Source organism: Mytilus californianus, unplaced genomic scaffold, assembly GCF_021869535.1.
Source record: "Mytilus californianus isolate M0D057914Y unplaced genomic scaffold, xbMytCali1.0.p SCAF_1, whole genome shotgun sequence".
Lineage (NCBI taxonomy): Eukaryota > Metazoa > Mollusca > Bivalvia > Mytilida > Mytilidae > Mytilus > Mytilus californianus.
In genome coordinates this window covers 13873445-13896319 of record NW_026262581.1, presented here as the reverse complement: position 1 = coordinate 13896319, position 22875 = coordinate 13873445, and the positions used below count along the sequence as shown (strand labels likewise).

The 22875-nt window shown below is 32.1% G+C and overlaps 1 protein-coding gene across 2 annotated transcripts in view; it reads right to left on the bottom strand.

Annotated features, from left to right (window-relative positions):
* LOC127706914 (endosome/lysosome-associated apoptosis and autophagy regulator family member 2-like) overlaps window positions 1-22875 on the bottom strand; it is a 68372-nt gene that overhangs the window by 39504 nt on the left and 5993 nt on the right. For both annotated transcript variants that reach the window (XM_052211662.1, XM_052211742.1), the window contains exons 2-9: window positions 20116-20242; window positions 18858-19068; window positions 18229-18385; window positions 11825-11917; window positions 6768-6879; window positions 2905-3054; window positions 2573-2658; window positions 1439-1724 (exon numbers count right to left, since the gene is read on the bottom strand). In XM_052211662.1, coding sequence (XP_052067622.1) covers window positions 1439-1724; window positions 2573-2658; window positions 2905-3054; window positions 6768-6879; window positions 11825-11917; window positions 18229-18385; window positions 18858-19068; window positions 20116-20242 — 1222 coding nt within the window. The remainder of the gene's footprint in view (window positions 1-1438; window positions 1725-2572; window positions 2659-2904; window positions 3055-6767; window positions 6880-11824; window positions 11918-18228; window positions 18386-18857; window positions 19069-20115; window positions 20243-22875) is intronic.

Genomic DNA, 22875 nt, shown 5'->3' with positions numbered 1-22875 from the left:
TTTTTTTCAAGTAGTCACTGAACCATGAAAATGAGGTCAAGGACAATTGACATATGACAGACGGAAACTTCGTAACATAAGGCATCTATATACAAAGTATGAAGCATCCAGGTCTTCTAGCTTCTAAAATATAAAGCTTTTAAGAAGTTAGCTAACGCCTCCGCCGGATCACTATCCCTATGTCGAGCTTTCTGCGACAAAAGTCGCAGGCTCGACAAAAATAAAAAATTTCCCTATCAGTCCAGTATATATTTTTTACTAAAAGAGTTATCTCCCCTTAAATGGCTTATTTGAAAAAAATGATTCTAAAAACACAAAATTTGATATTTGCTTAAATATTTTGTATAATACAATAAATCACAAAGTTTTCTTTATATAATTAAACAATCTAACCACTAAATTGCAAATCTGTCTCCAAATTTGCAGATTTGGGCAAAGAACTAGACCAATTTTGTACTGATATTGTACAATCCAAGATGGCGATATACCATGAATCTACCTTAATTATTACTAATGTGCAAATTACCATAAAAAAAAAAGCATGGATTTTAAAAATGGTTATGACTTATGTATAGAAGTTGATTTGTGTAGTACCAGAAAATCGGTCACCCTATTTACATTGTTTTGTTTCCTAGCCAATCACTCATTGTTTCTGATTGAAGCATGCTTCATTAAAAAGTTTAAGATGATATAAATACTTGTTCTTTAAATATGCTATTGTTTCAATCTGACTGGTCACTGGATCAACTGATACAAGGTCAATAATTTAAACAGTAAATACTTATTTTAATGCAAATTTTATGTAACAAATTTTTCCTTTGGTTAAAATTTATCATCAAATCCACAGTTGATATGTTGTAACTAAGGAGTGAGCCACAATATTGAAAAAATATCATCAGAAATAAAACAACACCTACCTCAAAACAGCCGTTTTGATGTGATATTATGCAAATTTGAATCATAACAGTAACGTAATAACCTTCAGTTTGATAGTTTTCATTCTTATGATGTCATGTTTAGCCATAACCTTTATGTGTCAAAATCATTCATGAGGTTTCGCCAAATAACAGGGTATAATAACAGTACTGTTGTTGAACAGTTGCCGCCATCAATTAGGATTTGACGGTCCAAAATATCAATTTTACTGGCTCTGTATGACATATGACATATATATATGTACTTTGTATTTTATTATTTGTTTTGTCTGCAATACAGGAAATATTGTAAATAACTGTTGTTTATTGATAATTGCTTCGCATACATAACTTAATTGTCTTTTAAATTCATTCAAATTTTTACGCAAATATTATTATTGTTCATATAAATATTATGTAAAAAGCAGTCTTTTTCTTGGTCCCCATAAAACTGCATCAGCAATAAATATTTTTTTATAGTAATACAGATTATGAAAACATTACAACTTCTCACAAAACCTTACCAGAAAAAAGTACACATTCAGATGACATGTTGTTTGGCATTGTATTAAACCAATTCATTTCTAGGTTGAAATCTGGTGAAGTAGAGGCTGAACATTTCTGACATGGTGTTTTTCCATCAGACATCTGATCATCTGGACAGAACTGACAACCAGCAGTCTTAGATAAAAACATTCCAGGGTTACAAGGTGGACAGTCTTCTGCATTAGTTTTACCAGGCAGTTGAATTGACTCTGACACATCTTTACGACAAATCTGAGGTTGTATCCACTCAAATGATTTCTGGGTCTGTCAACAAATCATGTTTTTGAAAATTTGCACACTATATCTCAATTAAACATTTACTTTAATATTCAGATTTTAGTTTTATCTTACAGATTTTCAATTAACTCAGATGGCCATCTGGTTTACAAGTTAATCCAGTTTATCCAAATAAAATATACAATTCATAGCTGCATTTTACAGACATTGTAACAAGAACAAATACCTTAATAGCAAAAAATATTGAACAGAAAATCAAATTTCTTTAATTTCTAATTGTAACATTATGCAATTGAAAATAATGATTTTTTAACAAGTAAAATCTATTATTACATTGGTTGTGATTAATTACTGTAATTTCCCAGTAAAATAAATTTGATAATTTCACTCCTCTAACGTCAATGGGCGTTGACAATGATGTTGCAACAAAATAATAGAGAATGCTTAGAAAAAGATATAGCTCCTTTCATTTTCTACTTTATTTCCATTAAAAAGTCCATGGTCAATGTATTAAAAAGGAATAGCTATAAATCCAAAAATTAGAATATCAAAAAATATTCAACTCATGTCTGTACAACACTGACAATTAACTCATGCACTATGTGCATTCATGAATTAATGTGTTGTTCGGTCACGGGTTGAGTAAATTTTTTTAGATTTGAATTCTTGGATTAGTTATTCTATAAATATTAAAGTCACAACTCTAGAGAGACATAAGATCCTCAGACCACATTTCTTTAAAATCTATTAAAGTAGATCGGTCAAAGCATATTTGAGTTAGTGTGTGTCATGAAGACAGACAGACTGACAGAAGGATATCAGTAAACATTAATACAAGCAGGCTAATATCATTTTTTTTATGTTAAACACTTTACCTTTCCATTGACACAAGGTAACTGGATCTGATAGTAGTCATCCTTAGTACATGGGGGTCTCTTGGTACAAACACCAGCTCCTTCATCTATAAATATAAACATTTGGTATTTATTCATCTAATAATTTGTAATTTGAATGCAGGTTTGCATACCATATAATATATATTGCAATCTTCAATTTTGTGTACATATAATCTATATGCAATATTTACCCCCTGGAAACATTTGGTCATTGTTCATATTCAGTCACTTACTCATATTAAGTTGTTCAGTCAAAATATTCTATATTTACTTAAACATCCAGTAGCTGCATCATAATATCTTATACTTACATGAATATTCAGTAGCCAGGTTACATGGTTTACACATATCTGCTCCTGGTAGGGAATAGGTGTTAGGTTTACAAGGTGTACAAATTTCAGAACCTTCACTGCTGTATGTCCCACTTTTACATTGTGCACATACTGATGTAAAACCCACACCTACAATATCAAATAAAATGCTTCGCTGGGCGCAGCTTGATACGACCGCAGAGGTCGAACCCTGGACAGTTGGGGCAAGTATGGACACAACATTCAAGCTTGATACAGCTCTGAATTTGGATTGTGATTAAATATTTGACACAGCATAGGTTTCTGACACAGAAAGAATGTGGTCTAAGAACTTCAATTTTTTTAATTTACCTATTATGGTCCAATGTCCAAAATCAAAATACATGGTTAGATTCAGCATATCAAAGAACCCCATATATTCAATTTTTGTTGAAATCAAACAAAGTTTAATTTTGGACCCCAACTTGGACAAACTTGAAAACTGGTCCCATAATCAAAAATCTAAACACATGTTTAGATTCAGCATATCAAAGTACCCCAAGAATTCAATTTTTGTTAAAATCAAACTAAGTTTAATTTTGGACCCTTTGGACCTTAATGTAGACCAATTTAAAAAACGGGACCCAAAATTAAAAATCTAAAAACACGTTTAGATTTGGCATATCAAAGAACCCCAATAATTCAATTTTTGATGAAATCAAACAAAGTTTAATTTTGGACCCTTTTGACCACAATATGAACCAATTTGATAGCGGGCCTACAAAATAAAAAATCTAAATACATGGTAAGATTCAGCATATCAAAGAACCCCATATATTCAATTTTTGTTGAAATCAAACAAAGTTTAATTTTGGACCCCAATTTGGACCAACTTGAAAACTGGGCCAAAAATCAAAAATCTAAATACATGTTTAGATTCAGCATATCAAAGAACCCCATATATTCAATTTTTGTTGAAATCAAACAAAGTTTAATTATGGACCCCAACTTGGACCAACTTGAAAACTGGTCCCATAATCAAAAATCTAAACACATGTTTAGATTCAGCATATCAAAGAACCCCAAAAATTCAATTTTTGTTAAAATCAAACTAAGTTTAATTTTGGACCCTTTGGACCTTAATGTAGACCAATTTAAAAAACGGGACCCAAAATTAAAAATCTAAATACACGGTTAGATTTGGCATATCAAAGAACCCCAATAATTAAATTTTTGATGAAATCAAACAAAGTTTAATTTTGGACCCTTTTGACCTCAATATGAACCAATTTGATAGCGGGCCCACAAATAAAAAATCTAAATACATGGTAAGATTCAGCATATCAAAGAACCCCATATATTCAATTTTTGTTGAAATCAAACAAAGTTTAATTTTGGACCCCAATTTGGACCAACTTGAAAACTGGGCCAAAAATCTAAAATCTAAATACATGTTTAGATTCAGCATATCAAAGAACCCCATATATTCAATTTTTGTTGAAATCAAACAAAGTTTAATTTTGGACCCCAACTTGGACCAACTTGAAAACTGGGCCCATAATCAAAATTCTAAACACATGTTTAGATTCAGCATATCAAAGAACCCCAAGAATTCAATGTTAAAATCAAACTAAGTTTAATTTTGGACCCTTTGGACCTTAATGTAGACCAATTTAAAAACGGGACCCAAAATTAAAAATCTAAATACACGGTTAGATTTGGCATATCAAAGAACCCCAATAATTCAATTTTTGATGAAATCAAACAAAGTTTAATTTTGGACCCTTTTGACCTCAATATGAACCAATTTGATAGCGGGTCCACAAATAAAAAATCTAAATACATGGTTAGATTCAGCATATCAAAGAACCCCAAGAATTCAATTTTTGATGAAATCAAACAAAGTTTAATTTTGGACCCTTTTGACCTCAATGTGGACAAAGTTGATAACGGGGCCCAAAAATCAAAAATCTAAATACATGGTTAGATTCAGCATATCAAAGAACCCCATATATTCAATTTTTGTTGAAATCAAACAAAGTTTAATTTTGGACCCCGATTTGGACCAACTTGAAAACTGGGCCCATAATCAAGAATCTAAATACACGGTTAGATTCGGCATATCAAAGAACCCCAATAATTCAATTTTTGTTAAAATCAAACTAAGTTTAATTTTGGACCCTTTTGACCTTAATGTAGACCAATTTAAAAACGGGGCCCAAAATCCAAAAACTTAATACACGGTTAGATTCAGCATATTAAAGAACCCCAAGAATTCAAGAATAAAACCCCATTGAAATTGATCAAGAAATAAGCAATTTATACGAAGTATCTTCTTTTGCACAATACTGTGCAATTGAATATTTCTTGCTTTTGTGCAATACTGTACAATTGACAATTTCTTGCTATTGCGCAATATTGTGCTATTGGATATTTCTTGCTATTGCGCAATACTGTGCAATTGAAGATTTCTTGCTATTGCGCAATACTGTGCAATTGAAGATTTCTTGCAATTGTGCAATACTGTGCAATTGAAAATTTCTTGCTATTGCACAATACTTATTATATAATAATTTACACATCCTGTTTGGTGTGTAACTCCTACCATATCATTATTATTTGCTTTTAAATATTAATCAGAAATAACCAACTTAAAATGGAAAATTTTAAAAGAAAAAAAAAAGGAAAAAAAGAAAAAAAAAGAAAAAAAAAAAATCCCCCCCCCCAAATTTTTTGAACCCCCTTATGATTCATCACCCCCAAACTCAATCCCAGCCTTCCCTTTGTGGTATGGTACCTTGCAGTACAATTTCAGAGAGATCCATACACTTGAACACAAGTTATTGTCTGGAAACTAGAAAAATGCTTATTTTTGGCCCCTTTTTGGCCCCCAATTCCTAAACGTTTCAGGCAATTACCCCCAAACTCAATTCCAGCTTTCCCTTTGTGATATGGAACCTTGTAGTACAATTTCAGAAATATCCAAACACTTACACACAAGTTATTGTCATGAAACTAGAAAAATGCTTGTTTTTTGACCCTTTTTTGGCCCCTAATTCCTAAAATTTTGAGGCAATTACCCCCAAAATCAATTACAGCCTTCCCTTTCTGATATGGAACCTTGTGGTACAATGTCAGAGAGATCCATACACTTACACACAAGTTATTGTCTGGAATTACAAAAATGCTTATTTTTGGCCCCTTTTTGGCCCCTAATTCCTTAACTGTTGGTACCATAACCCCCAAAATCAATCCCAACCTTCCTTTCGTGGTATTGAACCTTATGGTAAAATTTCATGGAGATCCATTCACTTAAACTAAAGTTAGAGTGCGAAAACCAATGTGTCTTCGGACGACGCCGGACGACGCCAGACGACGACGACGACGACGACGACGACAACGACGACGACGACGACGACGACGCCAACGTCATACCAATATACGACCAAAAAATTTTCAATTTTTGCGGTCGTATAAAAAGTAACCTATATATCCATTTTAGATTTTCTATTATTTCTATTAGTTCAATAAATACATAACTAGAAGCAAGGAAGATGTCACAATAATAAAACATCTACGTTTCACTGAAATGAACAGGGAAGTAAAATATGAAAATAAAAAGGAGCTAGACATATTACGGTGTGTCATAGCCCTTCTGACCCTTAAAATGTATACTAAATGTGGAACAAAATCAACAATATATGTCTGTCATTACCTTGGTAAATATCCTTGATGGGTCTCAAAAACGAGGAATACAATTATAATTTGTAATATCTGCCTGAAATGAATTGAGCATGTTGACCGACACATGCTCAGATGGACAAATGGATGACCAGATAATAACTGAATTATATTTCCTTATCTCCTACATCATGTCAATTTACCTTTAACTTCAATTTTTCTAATCAGTACAGGTGTATTTGTTTGTTTACTTCTGTCTGAACCTATTCCAACTACTCTCCATTTCAATACATTTAATCCTTTGTCCAATTTGGTCTGTTAAAAAGAAAACAAAATTAGTTCAAATCAAGGCAATCCTGAGTCTATAATACTTGTCTACTGCAATACCCTTGTTCACAATACTACATAATCATAGGGAGAGATGACTTCTAAAGTGGTGAGACATTAGAGATGTGTGTGTCAGCTGCTAAGCACAATGCTTTTTTGCTGCAATATTGTTGTTTTTTGTTGTTGTCAATATGTGATTCCATCTGAAGCAATTAAATAAAAATCTATATTTCCCATCCAGGTTTTTACAGTCACAGTCGAACCTCATGGTGTCGATTTCGGTTTTGAAAACTTGGATAAGTCAAGGGATTTTGTTCACAAGGCAGAATTCCAGTTTGTTCAAGGCATTTCTAACTCTGATGAGTCGACTCAACAGGTTCGAAATATCGGTAAACTCAAGTATAATTCGAAGTCTGTTCAACGAAAATGATCATAAATTTACTCCAATGTGTTGAAACTTGAAGTTAAAGACATTTTGGAAGGAAAAAAAAAACAACTTTAGTTCGAAATAATTAATCAAATATTGAAATTGTATGTTTTTATTGGGCATCAAAATAATTTTTCTAATTAGTTCTAACTTCTAGTTCAATCAGATTGGCATATTACACTTATTCAAGTTATTGTTTGTTGACAACTTTGATGTTTGACCATGCGGTAACTATTAAGTTTGTGGAACTTATTTTACCTAAGATAATTACGGAACCAATTAATAAACCCAAGCCCAAAAATTCATAAAAGATCAATGCATAATCAAACTGACCAAACTTTTGTTAAAAGATTTAGACTTGACCTCTGCAGATATCGGCTAGGAGAAATTTGAAAAATTTTACATCTGTAATGATAAGTTTCGTTTCACAAGTACTTTCATATTTTATATTTCCTTATCTTGGTAAACATCAGATGTGACTGTCAATTCTGTCTCGTTTTTTATGCAATAAATTACTTTCTCTTATGGTTGTGGCCTGTTATCTATTTCTTGCATGAAGAGATATATCTCGTATCACACTGCACAGAGTGTGATACGGAAAAGTGATTCAAAAACTGTGTTAATTTGATTGGCTTATCCAGTATCATGTGACGATATAACAACATTTCCATTGCCTATTCGTTAGGTCGTTGATAACTTTCAAAGGTAAAGACAATGTACATTTCTTCCATGGCAACGGACATATGTGATTTCTTCAATAATATACAAAACACTCACACTTTTCACCTGGAAATCTTCTTTTTGTTAATTTTTTTTATATTCTGAATCGTACAAAAAGTTTTAAAATGTCTGATGTTAAAGTTTGACACTGGAAAAGGACATATGACGTCACTCATGGTGTGTGCAAAAGACTAGATCAATGATTCATGGAATTTTTAATTTAACACAAAAAGTGTGTTAACCAGAAGAGAAATAGTTTTAACAACTCGTGAGAATTAGATATCGCTTGATATCAACTCTCTCTATTTAATCTAAATAGTAATTATAAACTCGCCGAAGACTTGTTTATTATAATAATGAAATTAAATAACTTGAGATGATATCAAGCGATATCCAATCTCACTCATTAGGAAACCTATAATTTTAATACTGCATGTACTGTGGATACATATGGGATACTAAATATGTTATCTGCCATTACATATCAGACTAACAACACAAGATACAATATCAAAAGTGTTTAACATGATGAACTCGTGACCTCAGATGAGACGAATAGTTATGTCAGGTCCCTCCAACTTCAACTTATCTAGGTTTTTATTTTAATACAAATAATGTGATTCGCCAAATATCACAATAATAAGAACTCACAATCTGATATCTAATACATAAATCTGTATACATCTTTTCTTGAAATCACAATAAAGAATCTTGCATTTTTGTCCATTCTTAAAAAATCCCAATGATAAATGCCCACAATAATTTCTGAATTTACAGTATTTAAAGTATCAACAAACAAAAAGTTAGTGCAAGACAGATCCAAAAAGTGTTCACAGGCTACAATTCATCACAGTCGAGCTGCTGACCAAATATGATGTCATTCTGTTCTGTGACAGTACTGTAAATTCAGAAATTATTGCGTGCATTTATTGTTGCGATTCGCCGACCACCGGCAAAAATGCGAGGTTTTATTTTTGCGATTTGCCGACCTCAAAAATTTTTTTTTTAAGCTAAATATTATTGTAAGTCACAGATATTTACATTTTTTATTCGCAAAATGTTTATTTTAATCTATGGATCAAGTTACCTTCCGTATGTTTTCTGTGATTGAATACACAATTCTTATCTGATGTAACTTGTAAAGGGGATCTAGAAACTAAGTTCAATTACTAGTACTGTATTTGTTGTACATGCCTACTTTGGGGATCTAGAAACTTAATCGAACATTGACCACGTGCTGAAGATTAGTGTAGAGCGAGGCCCGGCTTGGGTAATTATAGGATATTTTTAGCTTCAAAGGAAAATAAATTAAAATATTAAAAGTCAATAATCACAATCACCTGGAGTAAATTAGGTTTGGCTTCCGAGTCCTTTTATGCATACAAGCGAAGTTGAGAAAAATAAGATTCATCATAAAGTGTTAGGCTTGTGGCACATTGTTACAAATAAATTTAATTACACATCTAATAAATCAGCGTTGATTAGCAAAGACTCATTTAGACATAAATAGGAATGATTTTTTTTAAACGCCATTAAGGTTAAAAAAATGTCCATGTGGAAGTACGTCACAAAGAAACGCTCCCCTGACGACATCGTCTTGAGGTTGCCCGATCCTGATAACGCTATCAACAAAGATGCAGCTGATAAGATAAAAGCCGCTAACACTGAAATTGTCAACTCTCTTGCTACTGATGAGTCAACTACCAGCACAAAGCAGGGGTCAAGAGAAAAGCCAGCAACAACCACTACACACCAGAGACCTGTGCTAAAATAGCAAAATACGCCACTGAACATGGCAATGTTGCCGCTGCCCGCAAATTTAGCAAAGACCTCCAACTTGACATTAAAGAAAGTGCAGTACGAGCCATGAAAAAGAAATATCTTGTAAACTCAAAAGAATCTAAACACCAACCTGTCAATGCGTTGACACCAGAAAAACGTGGTAGGCCACTACTTCTTGGTGATTTAGACAAAGATGTAGGAGCCCACATACGCAGCATCAGAGAAGCCAGTGGCATCGTAAACCAAGCTATCGTTATTGCAACAGCCCGTGGACTTGTCAGACACAAAAACCCCACACTACTCAGTGAAGCTGGTGGATCGATACATATCACCAAGACATGGGCCGTATCCTTCCTAAAAAGACTTGGGTACGTCAAGCGAAAAGGTACCAAAGCAGCCAGAAAACTGGCAGATGACTTTGAGCACCAAAAAAGTGAATTTCATCGCATCATCACCGAGACCGTTACCAAGTACAACGTGCCTCCACAACTGATCTTCAACTTTGACCAGACTGGGTTAAAGATCGTCCCTGTATCTAACTGGACATTAGAGATGGAGGGCTCAAAGCAAGTTGACATTATTGGTTTAGAAGATAAACGCGAGATTACAGGTTTACTAGGTAGCACATCAGATGGTTGTCTCTTACCACCTCAGATTTTATACCAAGGTAAAACAGACCAGTGTCACGCAAAATATCGGTTTCCCTCCGACTGGGACGTTTTCCACACAGAGAGCCACTGGAGTAACGAACAGAGTATGGTGCGTTACATTGAGACTGTCCTTGTGCCGTATACCGACAAAGTTAAAGAAGAGTTAGACCTGCCGATAGGACAGCAGTCAATTGCCATATTTGACGTTTTCCGTGCACACAGGTGTCAAGAAGTCCTAGATGCTTTGTCGAAGGCTCGGATTCAACACGTTTTCGTACCCACGGGTTGTACTGGGGAACTTCAGCCAATGGATCTCAGCGTGAATGGTGAACTCAAAGCTGCTATGAAAAACGAATTTACAAACTGGTACGCCGATATGGTTGCTGAAGATCTAAAAGATTCATCCACCATCAACAAGGTTGACCTAAGACTTTCTGTTCTCAAGCCGTTACATGCTAAATGGTTGAGTAAAGTGTTCCACGAGTTGAAGTCAAAGAAAGACATTATCTAGCTAGGTTGGAAAAAGTCTGGTATAAGTGACTGTATAAAGTGTTAAATTGTATTTTTAATGAACTACATGTAGTGTTGAACTTGTGCTTAATGAACAATAGTAGCTTGTGATGACTTATAAATTGACTCTTGAAAAACTATTGCCGTACTTGTGCTTTATGAACAATATTATCTAATGATGATTTTTGTTATTTTATTGTCTATTATTTATTTATTGTAATAAATATTATTAGATAATTTTTTATTTCTCACTTTCTAAAGGTGTTTACTTATACCGAAAATACACATGCTTCATTGAACAGTTACAAACAATATAAACAAAACAAAGTAACATCGTAATTTGTCACTGGATACATGAATCGAACAGCATGTCAATAGTAATTTTCTCATTCATAAAAATTCCCGGCAGCTTTTGATCAAACATAAACAAATTACAGGCACATTTCCAATTAAAAGTCAAAGTGTTATAAAAATGTCACCTGGCTTCACTGATTACACAGATTAGCGGAAATAAGTTGTAAAAACACATTACCCTTAAATGCCCCAGGTGAAAGGTTACTTACATCACACCACTGAACAAAGGGAGATAAATCAATCACAAATTGACGAGGGAAAAATGAAAGTAAGAATGCGAGGTTTAATTATTGCGATCGTAGGCCGCTCGCATTATTCGCATTAATAAAAACCTCGCAATAATTTCTGAATTTACAGTATTACCTAAAAAAAAAGCGTGTTGGAAATGTTTGTTGGATAAACAGATTGCTGTACTGACTTGGTACACAAAATATAGCCCCCACTCGTAGTCATGGTAGAGAACCACATAAAATACTTTGATGTTACTTACACTAATATGTCCCCAAGCTCCACTTTTAGTTTTTGCTGGCCATTGGTTGTTATGTGAATGTCCAAAGTCAGATTCACATTGGTCATTTTGAATCTAAAAAATAAATAGCAATTAATCATATTAAGGGCATACGATACAGTAGCAGGGGCAGATAAGAACGTTTTCAAAACTTTTCGTGTTGTTTTCGCGACGTTGTTATTCAGAACGTTGTAATTTCGCGATGTTTCTAATAAGAACGATTACATTTCGCGACGTCGCTTTAGATGTAGTCACATTTGCGGAAAATCCACTGACGTCATAATCCCGATTGCGCGAATTTGAAAATCGGCCAAATCACGAGAATTATTATATTTATTCATTAGGAAGTCAACAATATTAACTTCGAATTGGAAAAAAATCAAATCCACATTCTTAACTTTGTATGTCTGTTATTTCATATAGGAAATGAATAAGAGATATGAAAAACATAAGACGTCGATGAGAGAGAAACCCAACTACACAAAAAAAAAACCAAAACAATAAGTAATTTATATAGTAACTTCACCATTTTGCTCACAAAAAAAACGTAATAAATAATGACAGCGCATCTTACTGTTCCTGACTTTGAAAAGGTACAATAAAGAGTTTAACGACATTTTTAGAATTTAACCTGTGGAATATATATGTGTATGGAGAAGACCTGTCAGTTAAAATGACACAGTTATAAGCCCCGTATTATAGCCCCAAAACAAAAACGCACCCGTTGATGTGCTAAGCATATCCTCTATGTACATATTGAGAGAGAAAAATCAGCACACAGGAATTAGGTATTTGACAGACCAGAGTTTCAACTCATTGATGTTAAGTTACTGAACAAATACGAAGTCTTTTTGTAAAGTAGTTTCTCAGATAAGAAACAAAATATTTGTTGGACCGGACAAACAATGTGGTTGCACTCACTCCTAGATTGAAGGTATAATACAGACAAGTAATTCAATGATTATATGTACCGTAATAAAAAAAAATACCCTGAAGACAAGCTTAGGTAACTTATCTATTGATACAGAATCATTAAATTTCATGCTCTTATATCGACTGCTGTATGAAATGTTATACTACACTGTAATGGACTAAGCTGACCCGATTTAATGTGGGTATGATTTTGTGTTCATGTAATGCCTATAGAGTAGGTTGTTAGTTTTCTTGTTTGAATTATTTCACATTTTCATGTCGGGGCTTTTTAAAGCTGACTATACGGTGTGGCATTTTTTAAATTTTTTTTTTGTGTTGAAGGCCGTAGGGTTAGTGTTAATACCTTTAATAGCGTTTATCTTCCTCATTTGAACTATGGTTGATAGTTGTCTCTTTTGCAATCATACCAAATGTCCTTTTTTTTATATCATCCCCCTTACTTTATAATTGTTGCACATTTTGTCATGTCGGGGCTTTTTGAATAATTAAAACTATGTTCAAGCTGTGTTGTCTACATGAATTGTATGACTAATGTCGGAAGTGCAGAGATGCAAATTAAAATTTTTTTATTATATATATCTGTTATGTTTCCGAATATTTCTTTTCTAAAAGTAATTTACTAGAATACTTTTTCTATCCAAGTTTCGTAACAATTCATAAAGGTTTGGCAAATATGATGCTATTTACGAGGAGCCAGCTTTATTAATTTTCATGATTAATATCATTGGTGAAAAAAAAACACCTTCGGTCTACCACTGAAATATTGACAATGTAGTAGTGAACGGCGGGAAAGATTTCACGACGTTGTTGCGAATAAAACTTATTCCAACGTAGTTTGGCGCCTTATTGGCAAACGTCCCGTTTGCCAATAAAAATTAAGGTTTATTGCTTTTATTGAAAAAACAAGCACATGGACCCCCAGTTTTTTCTTTTGCAATCAATCAAGTTCTGTTTCAAGAACGCTCCGCCAAAATTTTAAGAAAAAATCAACGATAGAATTTTTTCTACACTTCTGTGTAGACGCAAAAATATTTTCATCTTCTTTATTTCACTTGTATTAAAAGAATTTAGGATATAATTATTTATTTCAACCGTTCACTTGTTACAGCATGCTGATGCCATGGATCAAGGGAACATTTTACAAAAAACCCGGTTAAATTATGACTGTTCGTTCAAAAGTATTGGTATTTTCCTTAAAAGTCCTGATTTTTGAAATTTCGGGGTACTTCCTTCAAATATGCAAATTTCGAACCAAATTATCTCAAAAAGTAAGTCATGAAGGTATATTTTTCTTTGCATATTTAAAAAGTACACATCAAAATTGACCTTCTACCAAAATTTCAAGAAAAAATCAACGAGGGATCTCTACTGTATCGTATGCCCTTAAATGTAAAAAGCTGTGCCCAGAGTGCATGATATGCCCATTCCTGACAATCATTATGAAAAGTTTTATGAGTGAAAATTGTCAACCAAAAGTACAAACATGCAGACTAACATTTTCAATAATTTAGAAAATATGAATAAATGGCTAAAGGCAAACTTGAGTCATGTCATCCCAAGCAAAAATTTGTTACATTTAAATTTCATATCATTAAAATGGAAAGTTTGTAGCAACTTTCACAAAGATAGTGTTTATAATGTATAATGTGTTTGACCTATGCTGTTCAATTATTTTATCATAAATTTCATTATGCTTACAAATGGGAATGTTATAGCTGAAAATGTTATAACATAATTTTGCTTATTGCAATAAACATCTTTATTTATAATATAGAATTTGTAAATAAATTGTTAGGATAGGTTTGAGAGATATCTTAATTCAAAGACAAAAAAATGCAGTTTTACATCGGTTTTATGTGCTTTCTAAATATCTATAGATCTTTTTACAAACTTTTAATTGAATGTATCTTTGGAAGTATTTATACTTCATAGTTATTTTTCAATCTCAAAATTTCAAGTTCTAAATGCATACAAAATTTCATAAAAATCCAAAATAATGCCCAATTATGTGTATTTCACAATAAAGACACTTTACTTATATCTTCTAACTTGTTAGTATTAGCTTGTTCTGCAAAGCTTTCCAATGTTACATCTTAATAAAGTGATATTTTGTTTTTTATTTTCAAAACCCTTTAAAGTCTAACTGCAAGGAAGTGGTAAGCATGTGATATTTTTCATTAATATATAGTTACATGTACTTTTGTTGAAATGTTGTGGATTATATATGTACCCATACATGTATCAATAAACTGTTGACACAGAGATAAGTCTCGCCAGTCAGCAAAAAGTTCAGAAAAATACAATCTGATGGACTGCAACCTCGCTAGTTTATTCAAAGTTGCTGCACCATGACATAGAGGGCAGTGTGTCAAAATGATTGTCAAACTGAGATGTACTGGTAGTAATGCAACTTTATGGAAAATATTATTGTCTATCATTAGAAGTTCCTATCTAACTAATGTTAGCAGAAAACTTAACGTCCGCAAAGCTTCAAATACAATACAGTTATCTCTTAATTGGAGATTTGATGACTTTAAGACAAATTTAAGAACGTTTCTCGACGATTTAATATGCTTTCTATACAAATGTTCAGCTTTTTTGAATAATTTTCAATCAGTTATAATTCAGAAAATAAAAGAGAAAATGCACAATTTTTTTGTATTTTTTAATTAAAGAGGTACGAAAACGCAAAAAATATTTTTGAATAATTTTAAAGTTCGAAATAATTGTCGAAAAACGCAAAAAACCCGATAAAATTTCATCTTGTAATTATCAAGATATTTGCAAAATACTGTCTGTTTGTCATTTGCACATCTGAATGATTTAGTAAAACATGCCACTAACACCCTCTAATTCTACCCAACCGAAGTGACGTATACTGGGTCAGCCTGATCAAATATGTATATTATATCGTATGTAAACTGGTCAGCTCGCAAAGTAAAATAACAGTTTGGATATATCGGTGACAATTATCAATCGAAACTACATTGAGAATATTGATATACATTTATCGAGGTTTGATAATTGCATAAATATTTTATTCAAATGTTTATAATTAAAAAAAGTATTGAAAAACTTTCAAAAACACAAATCAACCTTTTTGCCTATAAAATATTTACATGCGCTTCCAAAAGTGGCAAAATAATCATTTTATTGATGGTGATCGAGTGATGGTAGAAGTAGAAGCGTGCATGTGAAGTTACCCGGCTGAGAAACGGTTTTTAAAATAGGTCACTCTCAACACGTGCTTCCAAAAGACGACTGAGGACAAAACTTGTTGATTTGTTGTTAAATTAACTACATGTATGTGGGTTTTTCTGGGCTACAAAAAACTGTCATATGAGAAGTTCACTTTTTAGAAGACTGCTATGAAGCCGAGGTTATATATAGCCTGTTTAAAGGTTTATCTAAGCTCATGTTATATCGTGACCAATGATTGCTATAATTAGAGGCACAGATCTGCTATAATGTGCGTTTCTTCTTTCTTTGTAATGTTCTTACCTACTTACCGACTGACTTAATAGTTACAGCAGCATTTCAAAATTATAGGTTTATTCTCCAGATAATGTGAAGAATTGCGTACTGTCAGTCACAGTAATCTGCTTGACTGGTTTAGAAACCATAATGTGTATCAAGCTATTCCCTTAAAAATGAAATACCTAATAGACTTGTAATTAATCTATACAGAAGTTTAAAAATCAAACAAAAATTTACAATGGAAATCATGCAGTATAAGTATATATGATTGTCATAGGGTTTCCCATAGTCCTTGGACCTAATGTAACTATATTGTTAATAACTTAATATATACTAATGTTATATCAGGTCACATCATAGTCCTACATAAAGACGAATGTAGGACAGAAAGTCACAGGACAAAAAGTCACAATTCAGTTTTGAGTTTATTCTTTTTTTTAATAAGAAAACATTTATTTTCAAAAACATTTTTGTATTTTTTCTAGAACTATTATATATCACACTTTGTAAACAAAATTTATTCCAAAAAAATCAATAATGAGAAAATAATTGTTAAGATAACAATTTGTCAAAGTGGCTTGGTACTTAAATGGTTTCATGGTGCCAATAAATATATTCTTTGCATGCATAATATTTTTCCATTTGTAAATGGACATAACTCTGGAACTGTTAAAGTGACACCACCAAAATTCAAATTTGATCTGTATTATGTAGTAATAAGCATTGTGTGTAAGTTTCATAACATTTGGTAGAGGCAAACGAAAGTTAGAGAACAGAAACCAACTTTGGGACTTACTGACGGACAGACAAGGGTAAAACATAATGCCTCCCTCCGCTATGACGGGGGCATAAAAATATTTAATAGCTAGAATATAATTTATTGACCGTTAATTTTCTTTTTCCTACGATCAGGAACATTTTATTTGGTTGAAAACTCAATGTTGAGAGACCCCATTCCATCCCCCTTTTTCAATTGAAAAACATTATTAATACACTTGCCTTCTAAAACATTTTGTTTTCTTTTGATAAATTGTTTCCAATAAAGAATGAGCTTTGAAGGGGTAGAGTAATTCATGGCAGTACTTTTTAATCCATGATCAGGAAAAAGTTTATATTCATCAACGTTTAGATAAGCCGAAGATGTAACCCTGTGTGCATCACTTCCGGTAGATTTATTTTAAGTGCTGTTTCCGGAAGAAGCGTTGATTGGATTTTCCTACGGTAAAAACAGTTGAACTTTACACGCAATTATCTCTGCTATTAGTGGACCAAATTGCATAGGTTTTTTTTCCATTTTTGATCAATTATTTTGACCTTTTAGATAAGAGTTACTTGTTATGTGTGTTTAAGTACCTCTTTAAAGTTCTATGTGCCAAAGTTTTATGTAAAATGTTTACCAAAATGAACATTAAAAGTTGCTTATTGACTGAAAGTCCCTGGAAAATGACCTACGGGGCAGGGCCTGGAAATAGTTGTCAAACTGTTATGTACTGATAGTAATGCAACTTTTTAGAAAATATCATTGATTTATCACAAGTAGTTCCTATCAAACTGACACAAGAAGAAAACTAAATAATTGTTGACAACATGGGAAATACAACACCTCTGTCTTGCATTCCAGGAATTTTGTAGCAGGTGAGACACAAATGACCACAAAATAGTTTTTTTTATGTCCTGGCCACTTGTGAAGCAGATCTCAAAGTAGAAACAGCATACTCCACTACAGAATCCAAGTTCACCCTCGGTTTTTAGTGGGGTTCATTTTGTTAGTTTTCTGTGTAGTGTTTTGAGGAATTTTGTTTGTATTTTTCACTTTTTAAAAAATCGATGAATTGCACTTTGAAGGAAAAATAAAAGGATTAATTATCATATCATGAATATAATTTCCTTAAGAAACTGAGGTCATTATTAAAAAAATATTTATCCTAATTTCCTCAATACTATTCTCTTAGCTAAACATATTTTAATATACTTACTGTAAAATGGAACAAAGCAGACCCTTCTGATTCCTCCGGATACTGGAACTCAAAAAGAATTGAGCCTGTCTTGACTAGATTAACAGAGTATGTCAACTGAGCATTGCAATCTCCTGGAGTTACAGACAGATAACTTCCTTTGGCAGTAAAAGAATTGCTGTAAAATGAATATATATACTACATAAATATTTAATAACATACAGTGAAACTTCTCTAAACCGGTCCCTCTGAATACCAGTTCTCCCCTCATACCGGCCATATCAAGAAGTCCCGGCCGATTTGTATTCAAATAAATGGTCATGTAACCTAATAAACATCTACAACATGTACTTCTTATATACCTAGATATGTATAGAGTTTAGTGAACATATGTGAGGTAGAGTTGGACCCTATTTTTTCATTATATTAAGTTGACTTTTAACATGTTTAATTTGAATGAAGTTGATGTCAGAGGAGTGAAAAACAGTTTTTTTATTGATTAGGAAATCATGTTTTCACTGCAACCAATGTAATAAATAAAATGATTTTTTCCTCCATAAATTATCATTTATATATCTGATATTGTCATGAGGATCTTTATAGGCTGTAAGGGTCTAATAGAATGATTTGGTCAAGTTTTCTATATTAACCTTGAACAGTTCACTGTGTCCGCTTCCTCTCCTTCTCCCATTTCAAAATGGCGGAAACTGAATGACTCTGCTGTAGAGGTAAATCCTTCTGGAATTTTATCCCAATTTTCAAATCTGATGCCATCACCAAGGGAAAATGTACCAGCTTGACAATGCTTACATTCCTGGTCTCCTGTTATATCTAAATACTGTCCTTTATCACATGTGAAATCTACAAGAAACATAGGTAATCTACAATTCAATATATTTTGTTTTCATAGCTTCGTTTATCAATCATAAAATTAAAATGTGTCTTGTTCAATTTTGCATTTTTGATTTATATTTTACACATAGTTCTCATGGGATAGATTTAAACTAGCATGGCATCTAGTTATTATCTATTATTATCTTAAGATAGGTAATTTTTCAAGCAAAAATTTGTACATACTTCCTCAAAGCAAACTTTTATTCCCCTTTTCAGTTGATAATTCTGATACAAGAGAATTATTTATTTAACAAGAATGTGTCTCCATAGGACATGATGCCAGACTCTCACTTTCATATTTCAATGTTCAGTGAATGTGAAATCAGGGTCTAATCCATAATTTGGCATATATAATTTAAATAGTTCATATCTTCATGATCTTAAAGAACATATGCACTACCCGTAAGTATCCAGTTGATTTGACATCAACATCCTGGTGAACTTGATACGTGAACACACTACTAAGTACTGTTGTAGGCATAGCATGAAAACAGTAGTTTTTAGTGCTTCTGAAATGTTGTTTCCTGCTGAACAAGTTCCCAGATGGCATAAAAATTGCATTTATACTTTCCCAATCAGACTCGAATTTTTCAGTAATTATGGCACAGATATTAAAGATATTGTGATGCTACCCCTTATTCCCCCCAAACCATGTTATACCTATACTACAATAACAGATTTGTTTGTTGTAGATTCTTCTTGCCAGAGGGTAAAAAAATTTCTTCACTCAAGATGGTTCAATTTTCAACATGCAAGCAACCAACTTATAAGAGGGTCACAATTAAAATTTTTTATCTTCTGAGCCATGTGTTAGAAAAGAATGTTCTCCTAGAGAGTCCTAGCATTAACCAACAAAAAATATCATTTTAACAGGAAGTATGATAATAAGCATAAGTCACCTACAGTTAGTCTCAAAGTGATTATTTACTACATGTATAGATCAATTGGGAAATAAAATTAAACAATATTTATCTTATGCATTTGAACAAGTATATCCCAGTATTAAAAACTTACCACAACTTTTTCCCCTGACAGCAGGATGTGGAGCCCCACCTGTACATGAGTTTGGTTTCTTAGGTACTTGGACTCTCCATCTGCCACCATCAATGTCACATTCTGTATACTCATAATGGTAATCACCCTACAACAGACAAAACATTACCATGTAGTAAAAATGGTAATCACCCTACAACAGACAAAACATTACCATGTAGTTAAAATGGTAATCACCCTACAACAGACAAAACATTACCATGTAGTTAAAATGGTAATCACCCTACAACAGACAAAACATTACCATGTAGTTAAAATGGTAATCACCCTACAACAAACAAAAACATTACCATGTAGTTATTACATGTACTTTGTGTAATATTCTTTTTTTTTTTAAATTATCATTTCTGAGTTTTTATTTTATTTAAGATTAAAATGGGTTAAATTTGCTATGACACTTTAATTTCTAGACTACAACATGAACAAATGTTATACCTTCCTTCACATAGATTATCTTTTTAAATTTTAACATCAAAATTTTAATGATTTTTCACATCACTACAAAATTAACTCGCAAATTTACTTTTCCTGAGATAGATTATTAGTACCGGTACTGTAAAACACCTGAAACACTAATTTGCTAGTTAATTTTATAATAAAAACTCAGAAATGATAATTTCTTTTTAAAAAAATATTATTTATGCGTAGGAACTATTTTCTTTTAAATATGCATGATATGTACTACTTTCCAGTATGTTCTTTTTGACTGGGCCCAATTTGGTCTATCTGAATTATTTTTGCAAAGAATTCAACTCAAGCCAGTGCTATGTGTTGTCTTAAACTTGCATTGAGGTGTTAGTTTTTTTGCTCCATGTTAAAGCCTCACTGTGACTTTGAGATGAAGAACAGCAATAAAAGTGGTTTTTGTGTGTTTTTGCTGTACATGTACTGATTTTGTGTCATGAATGGATACCCCATATCCTTTGTTACAATTTCTATTAATTGAACATTCATATTACATTTCAAACAAAATACTTCAATAGAAAAATTTGTTTTAAAATACTTTAAGTTATAAACAATGAAATCATCAATATTTTAAAAAACATATAATAGATTCTTGCACCATGCACAATTATGTAATTTTCTTGATAAGTATGGTTATACACATACATATATCATTTTGTAACTTGAAAGTTGAATTTCCATTATAACTGAGTGTTTCATTGATTTTCTTGCAATGTTCATGGATAGTATATTTGAGAATGTTTTGCTCAATGCACTATGTTTTTTTTGTTTGTTTTTTTTTTATCTCAAAAGTAGTGATAAAGTCTGTAAAATTATTAACTATCAAGCCAGCAACATAAGAGTTTTGATTACTAATCTTCAACCCAAAAATCAATAAAATCTAAAAAAAAATACTGTCAATGAGCTTATTCAGAAACAGTAGATTCCAATATAATCCATTATTATATTTTAAGTATATATGTTCTGTTTTTCATAAAATGTAAAGATGTTGGTGGTCAGGAACATTAGTTTAATTTTGAAACTAGCCCCTTAAGATTAATCATGACTTTGTTTGGTTTTAATAAGCCAAACTTATGTAGAGGAAAAGATTCTTTAAAAGTTATCAGCCGAACAATACACCCAACAGGAGGACGATTGCTTACAAGGTCCTTCAGGCAACGTGATCTTTTAAATGTCAACTCCACAGGCATTTTAACAAACTTTCACTTATTTAACAAACTCAATGATAAAACATTCTATAAACATGGTAATTTTCTTTAAAGAATACACGTTTTCTAAAAATAAATCTATACATGGTTTTCTTAAAAGCTTTTAACTTGTAAGAAATCTAAGTTTCAGAATATATTTATAACCTGATTTTATTCATCTAAATTCATAGCCGACACTGAAAATTATTGATTTGAATTATAAAACATTTCAAATCCATGACTCCATGTACTCAATTTAAAACAAAGCCAGTCCAATTTTATTATGGATACTTGTCTTGTATGTTAGTCTCCTTCTAGAATACTGTTTATAGGCAATGACATGGAGTAGTTTTTCTTAAAACAAATTCAAATTCATTCTAATATAAAACAGATTATATTTCATAATTCATGTATATTATCATGATCATACATGTCATAAATGTTACTCATAAATCATGAATATTGCATAGCAAAAAGCTCTATAGAAAAATTATCTGATAAATTTCTTGAAAAAATCAATATGTAAACAGACAGAAATAGGGAAGAATTTTGCATAAATGCCAGTATTACAACTGATATGACCATCAGACTATAGATTTGAATGAAATGAAACATTGTATCGTTTAGTATCATATTCTCCTGTGGAAGGTAACTTATACACTACTCAATCCTAATTGATAAAGCAACATAAAACTCTCTTGTAGAAAGTAACCAATATTAGAATGCAATAATCCCCAGTAAAAATATAAATTATCATGTAAATATGACTATAGGATTTTAGGAAAGCATGATATCTTAATCTTTTGAATTATACGTGTAAAGAATTTCTTGATAGACACAAAGATACTTACACCCACTTGGGCCCCCCTCCTTTTAATCTTTTTTTTCTATGTTTTACAGATATTCAGTCCAACTGGACTGAGATATTTTCAATAAAAAATTTAATACACAGTATTTCAACTTATTACCTTTAGTTAATATGTTCCCATGCTCAAACGAAAACAATATTATATTGGAAGCACATACATGTATCATGTGTACATGTATGTGCTTCCCTTCTACTCTTGTT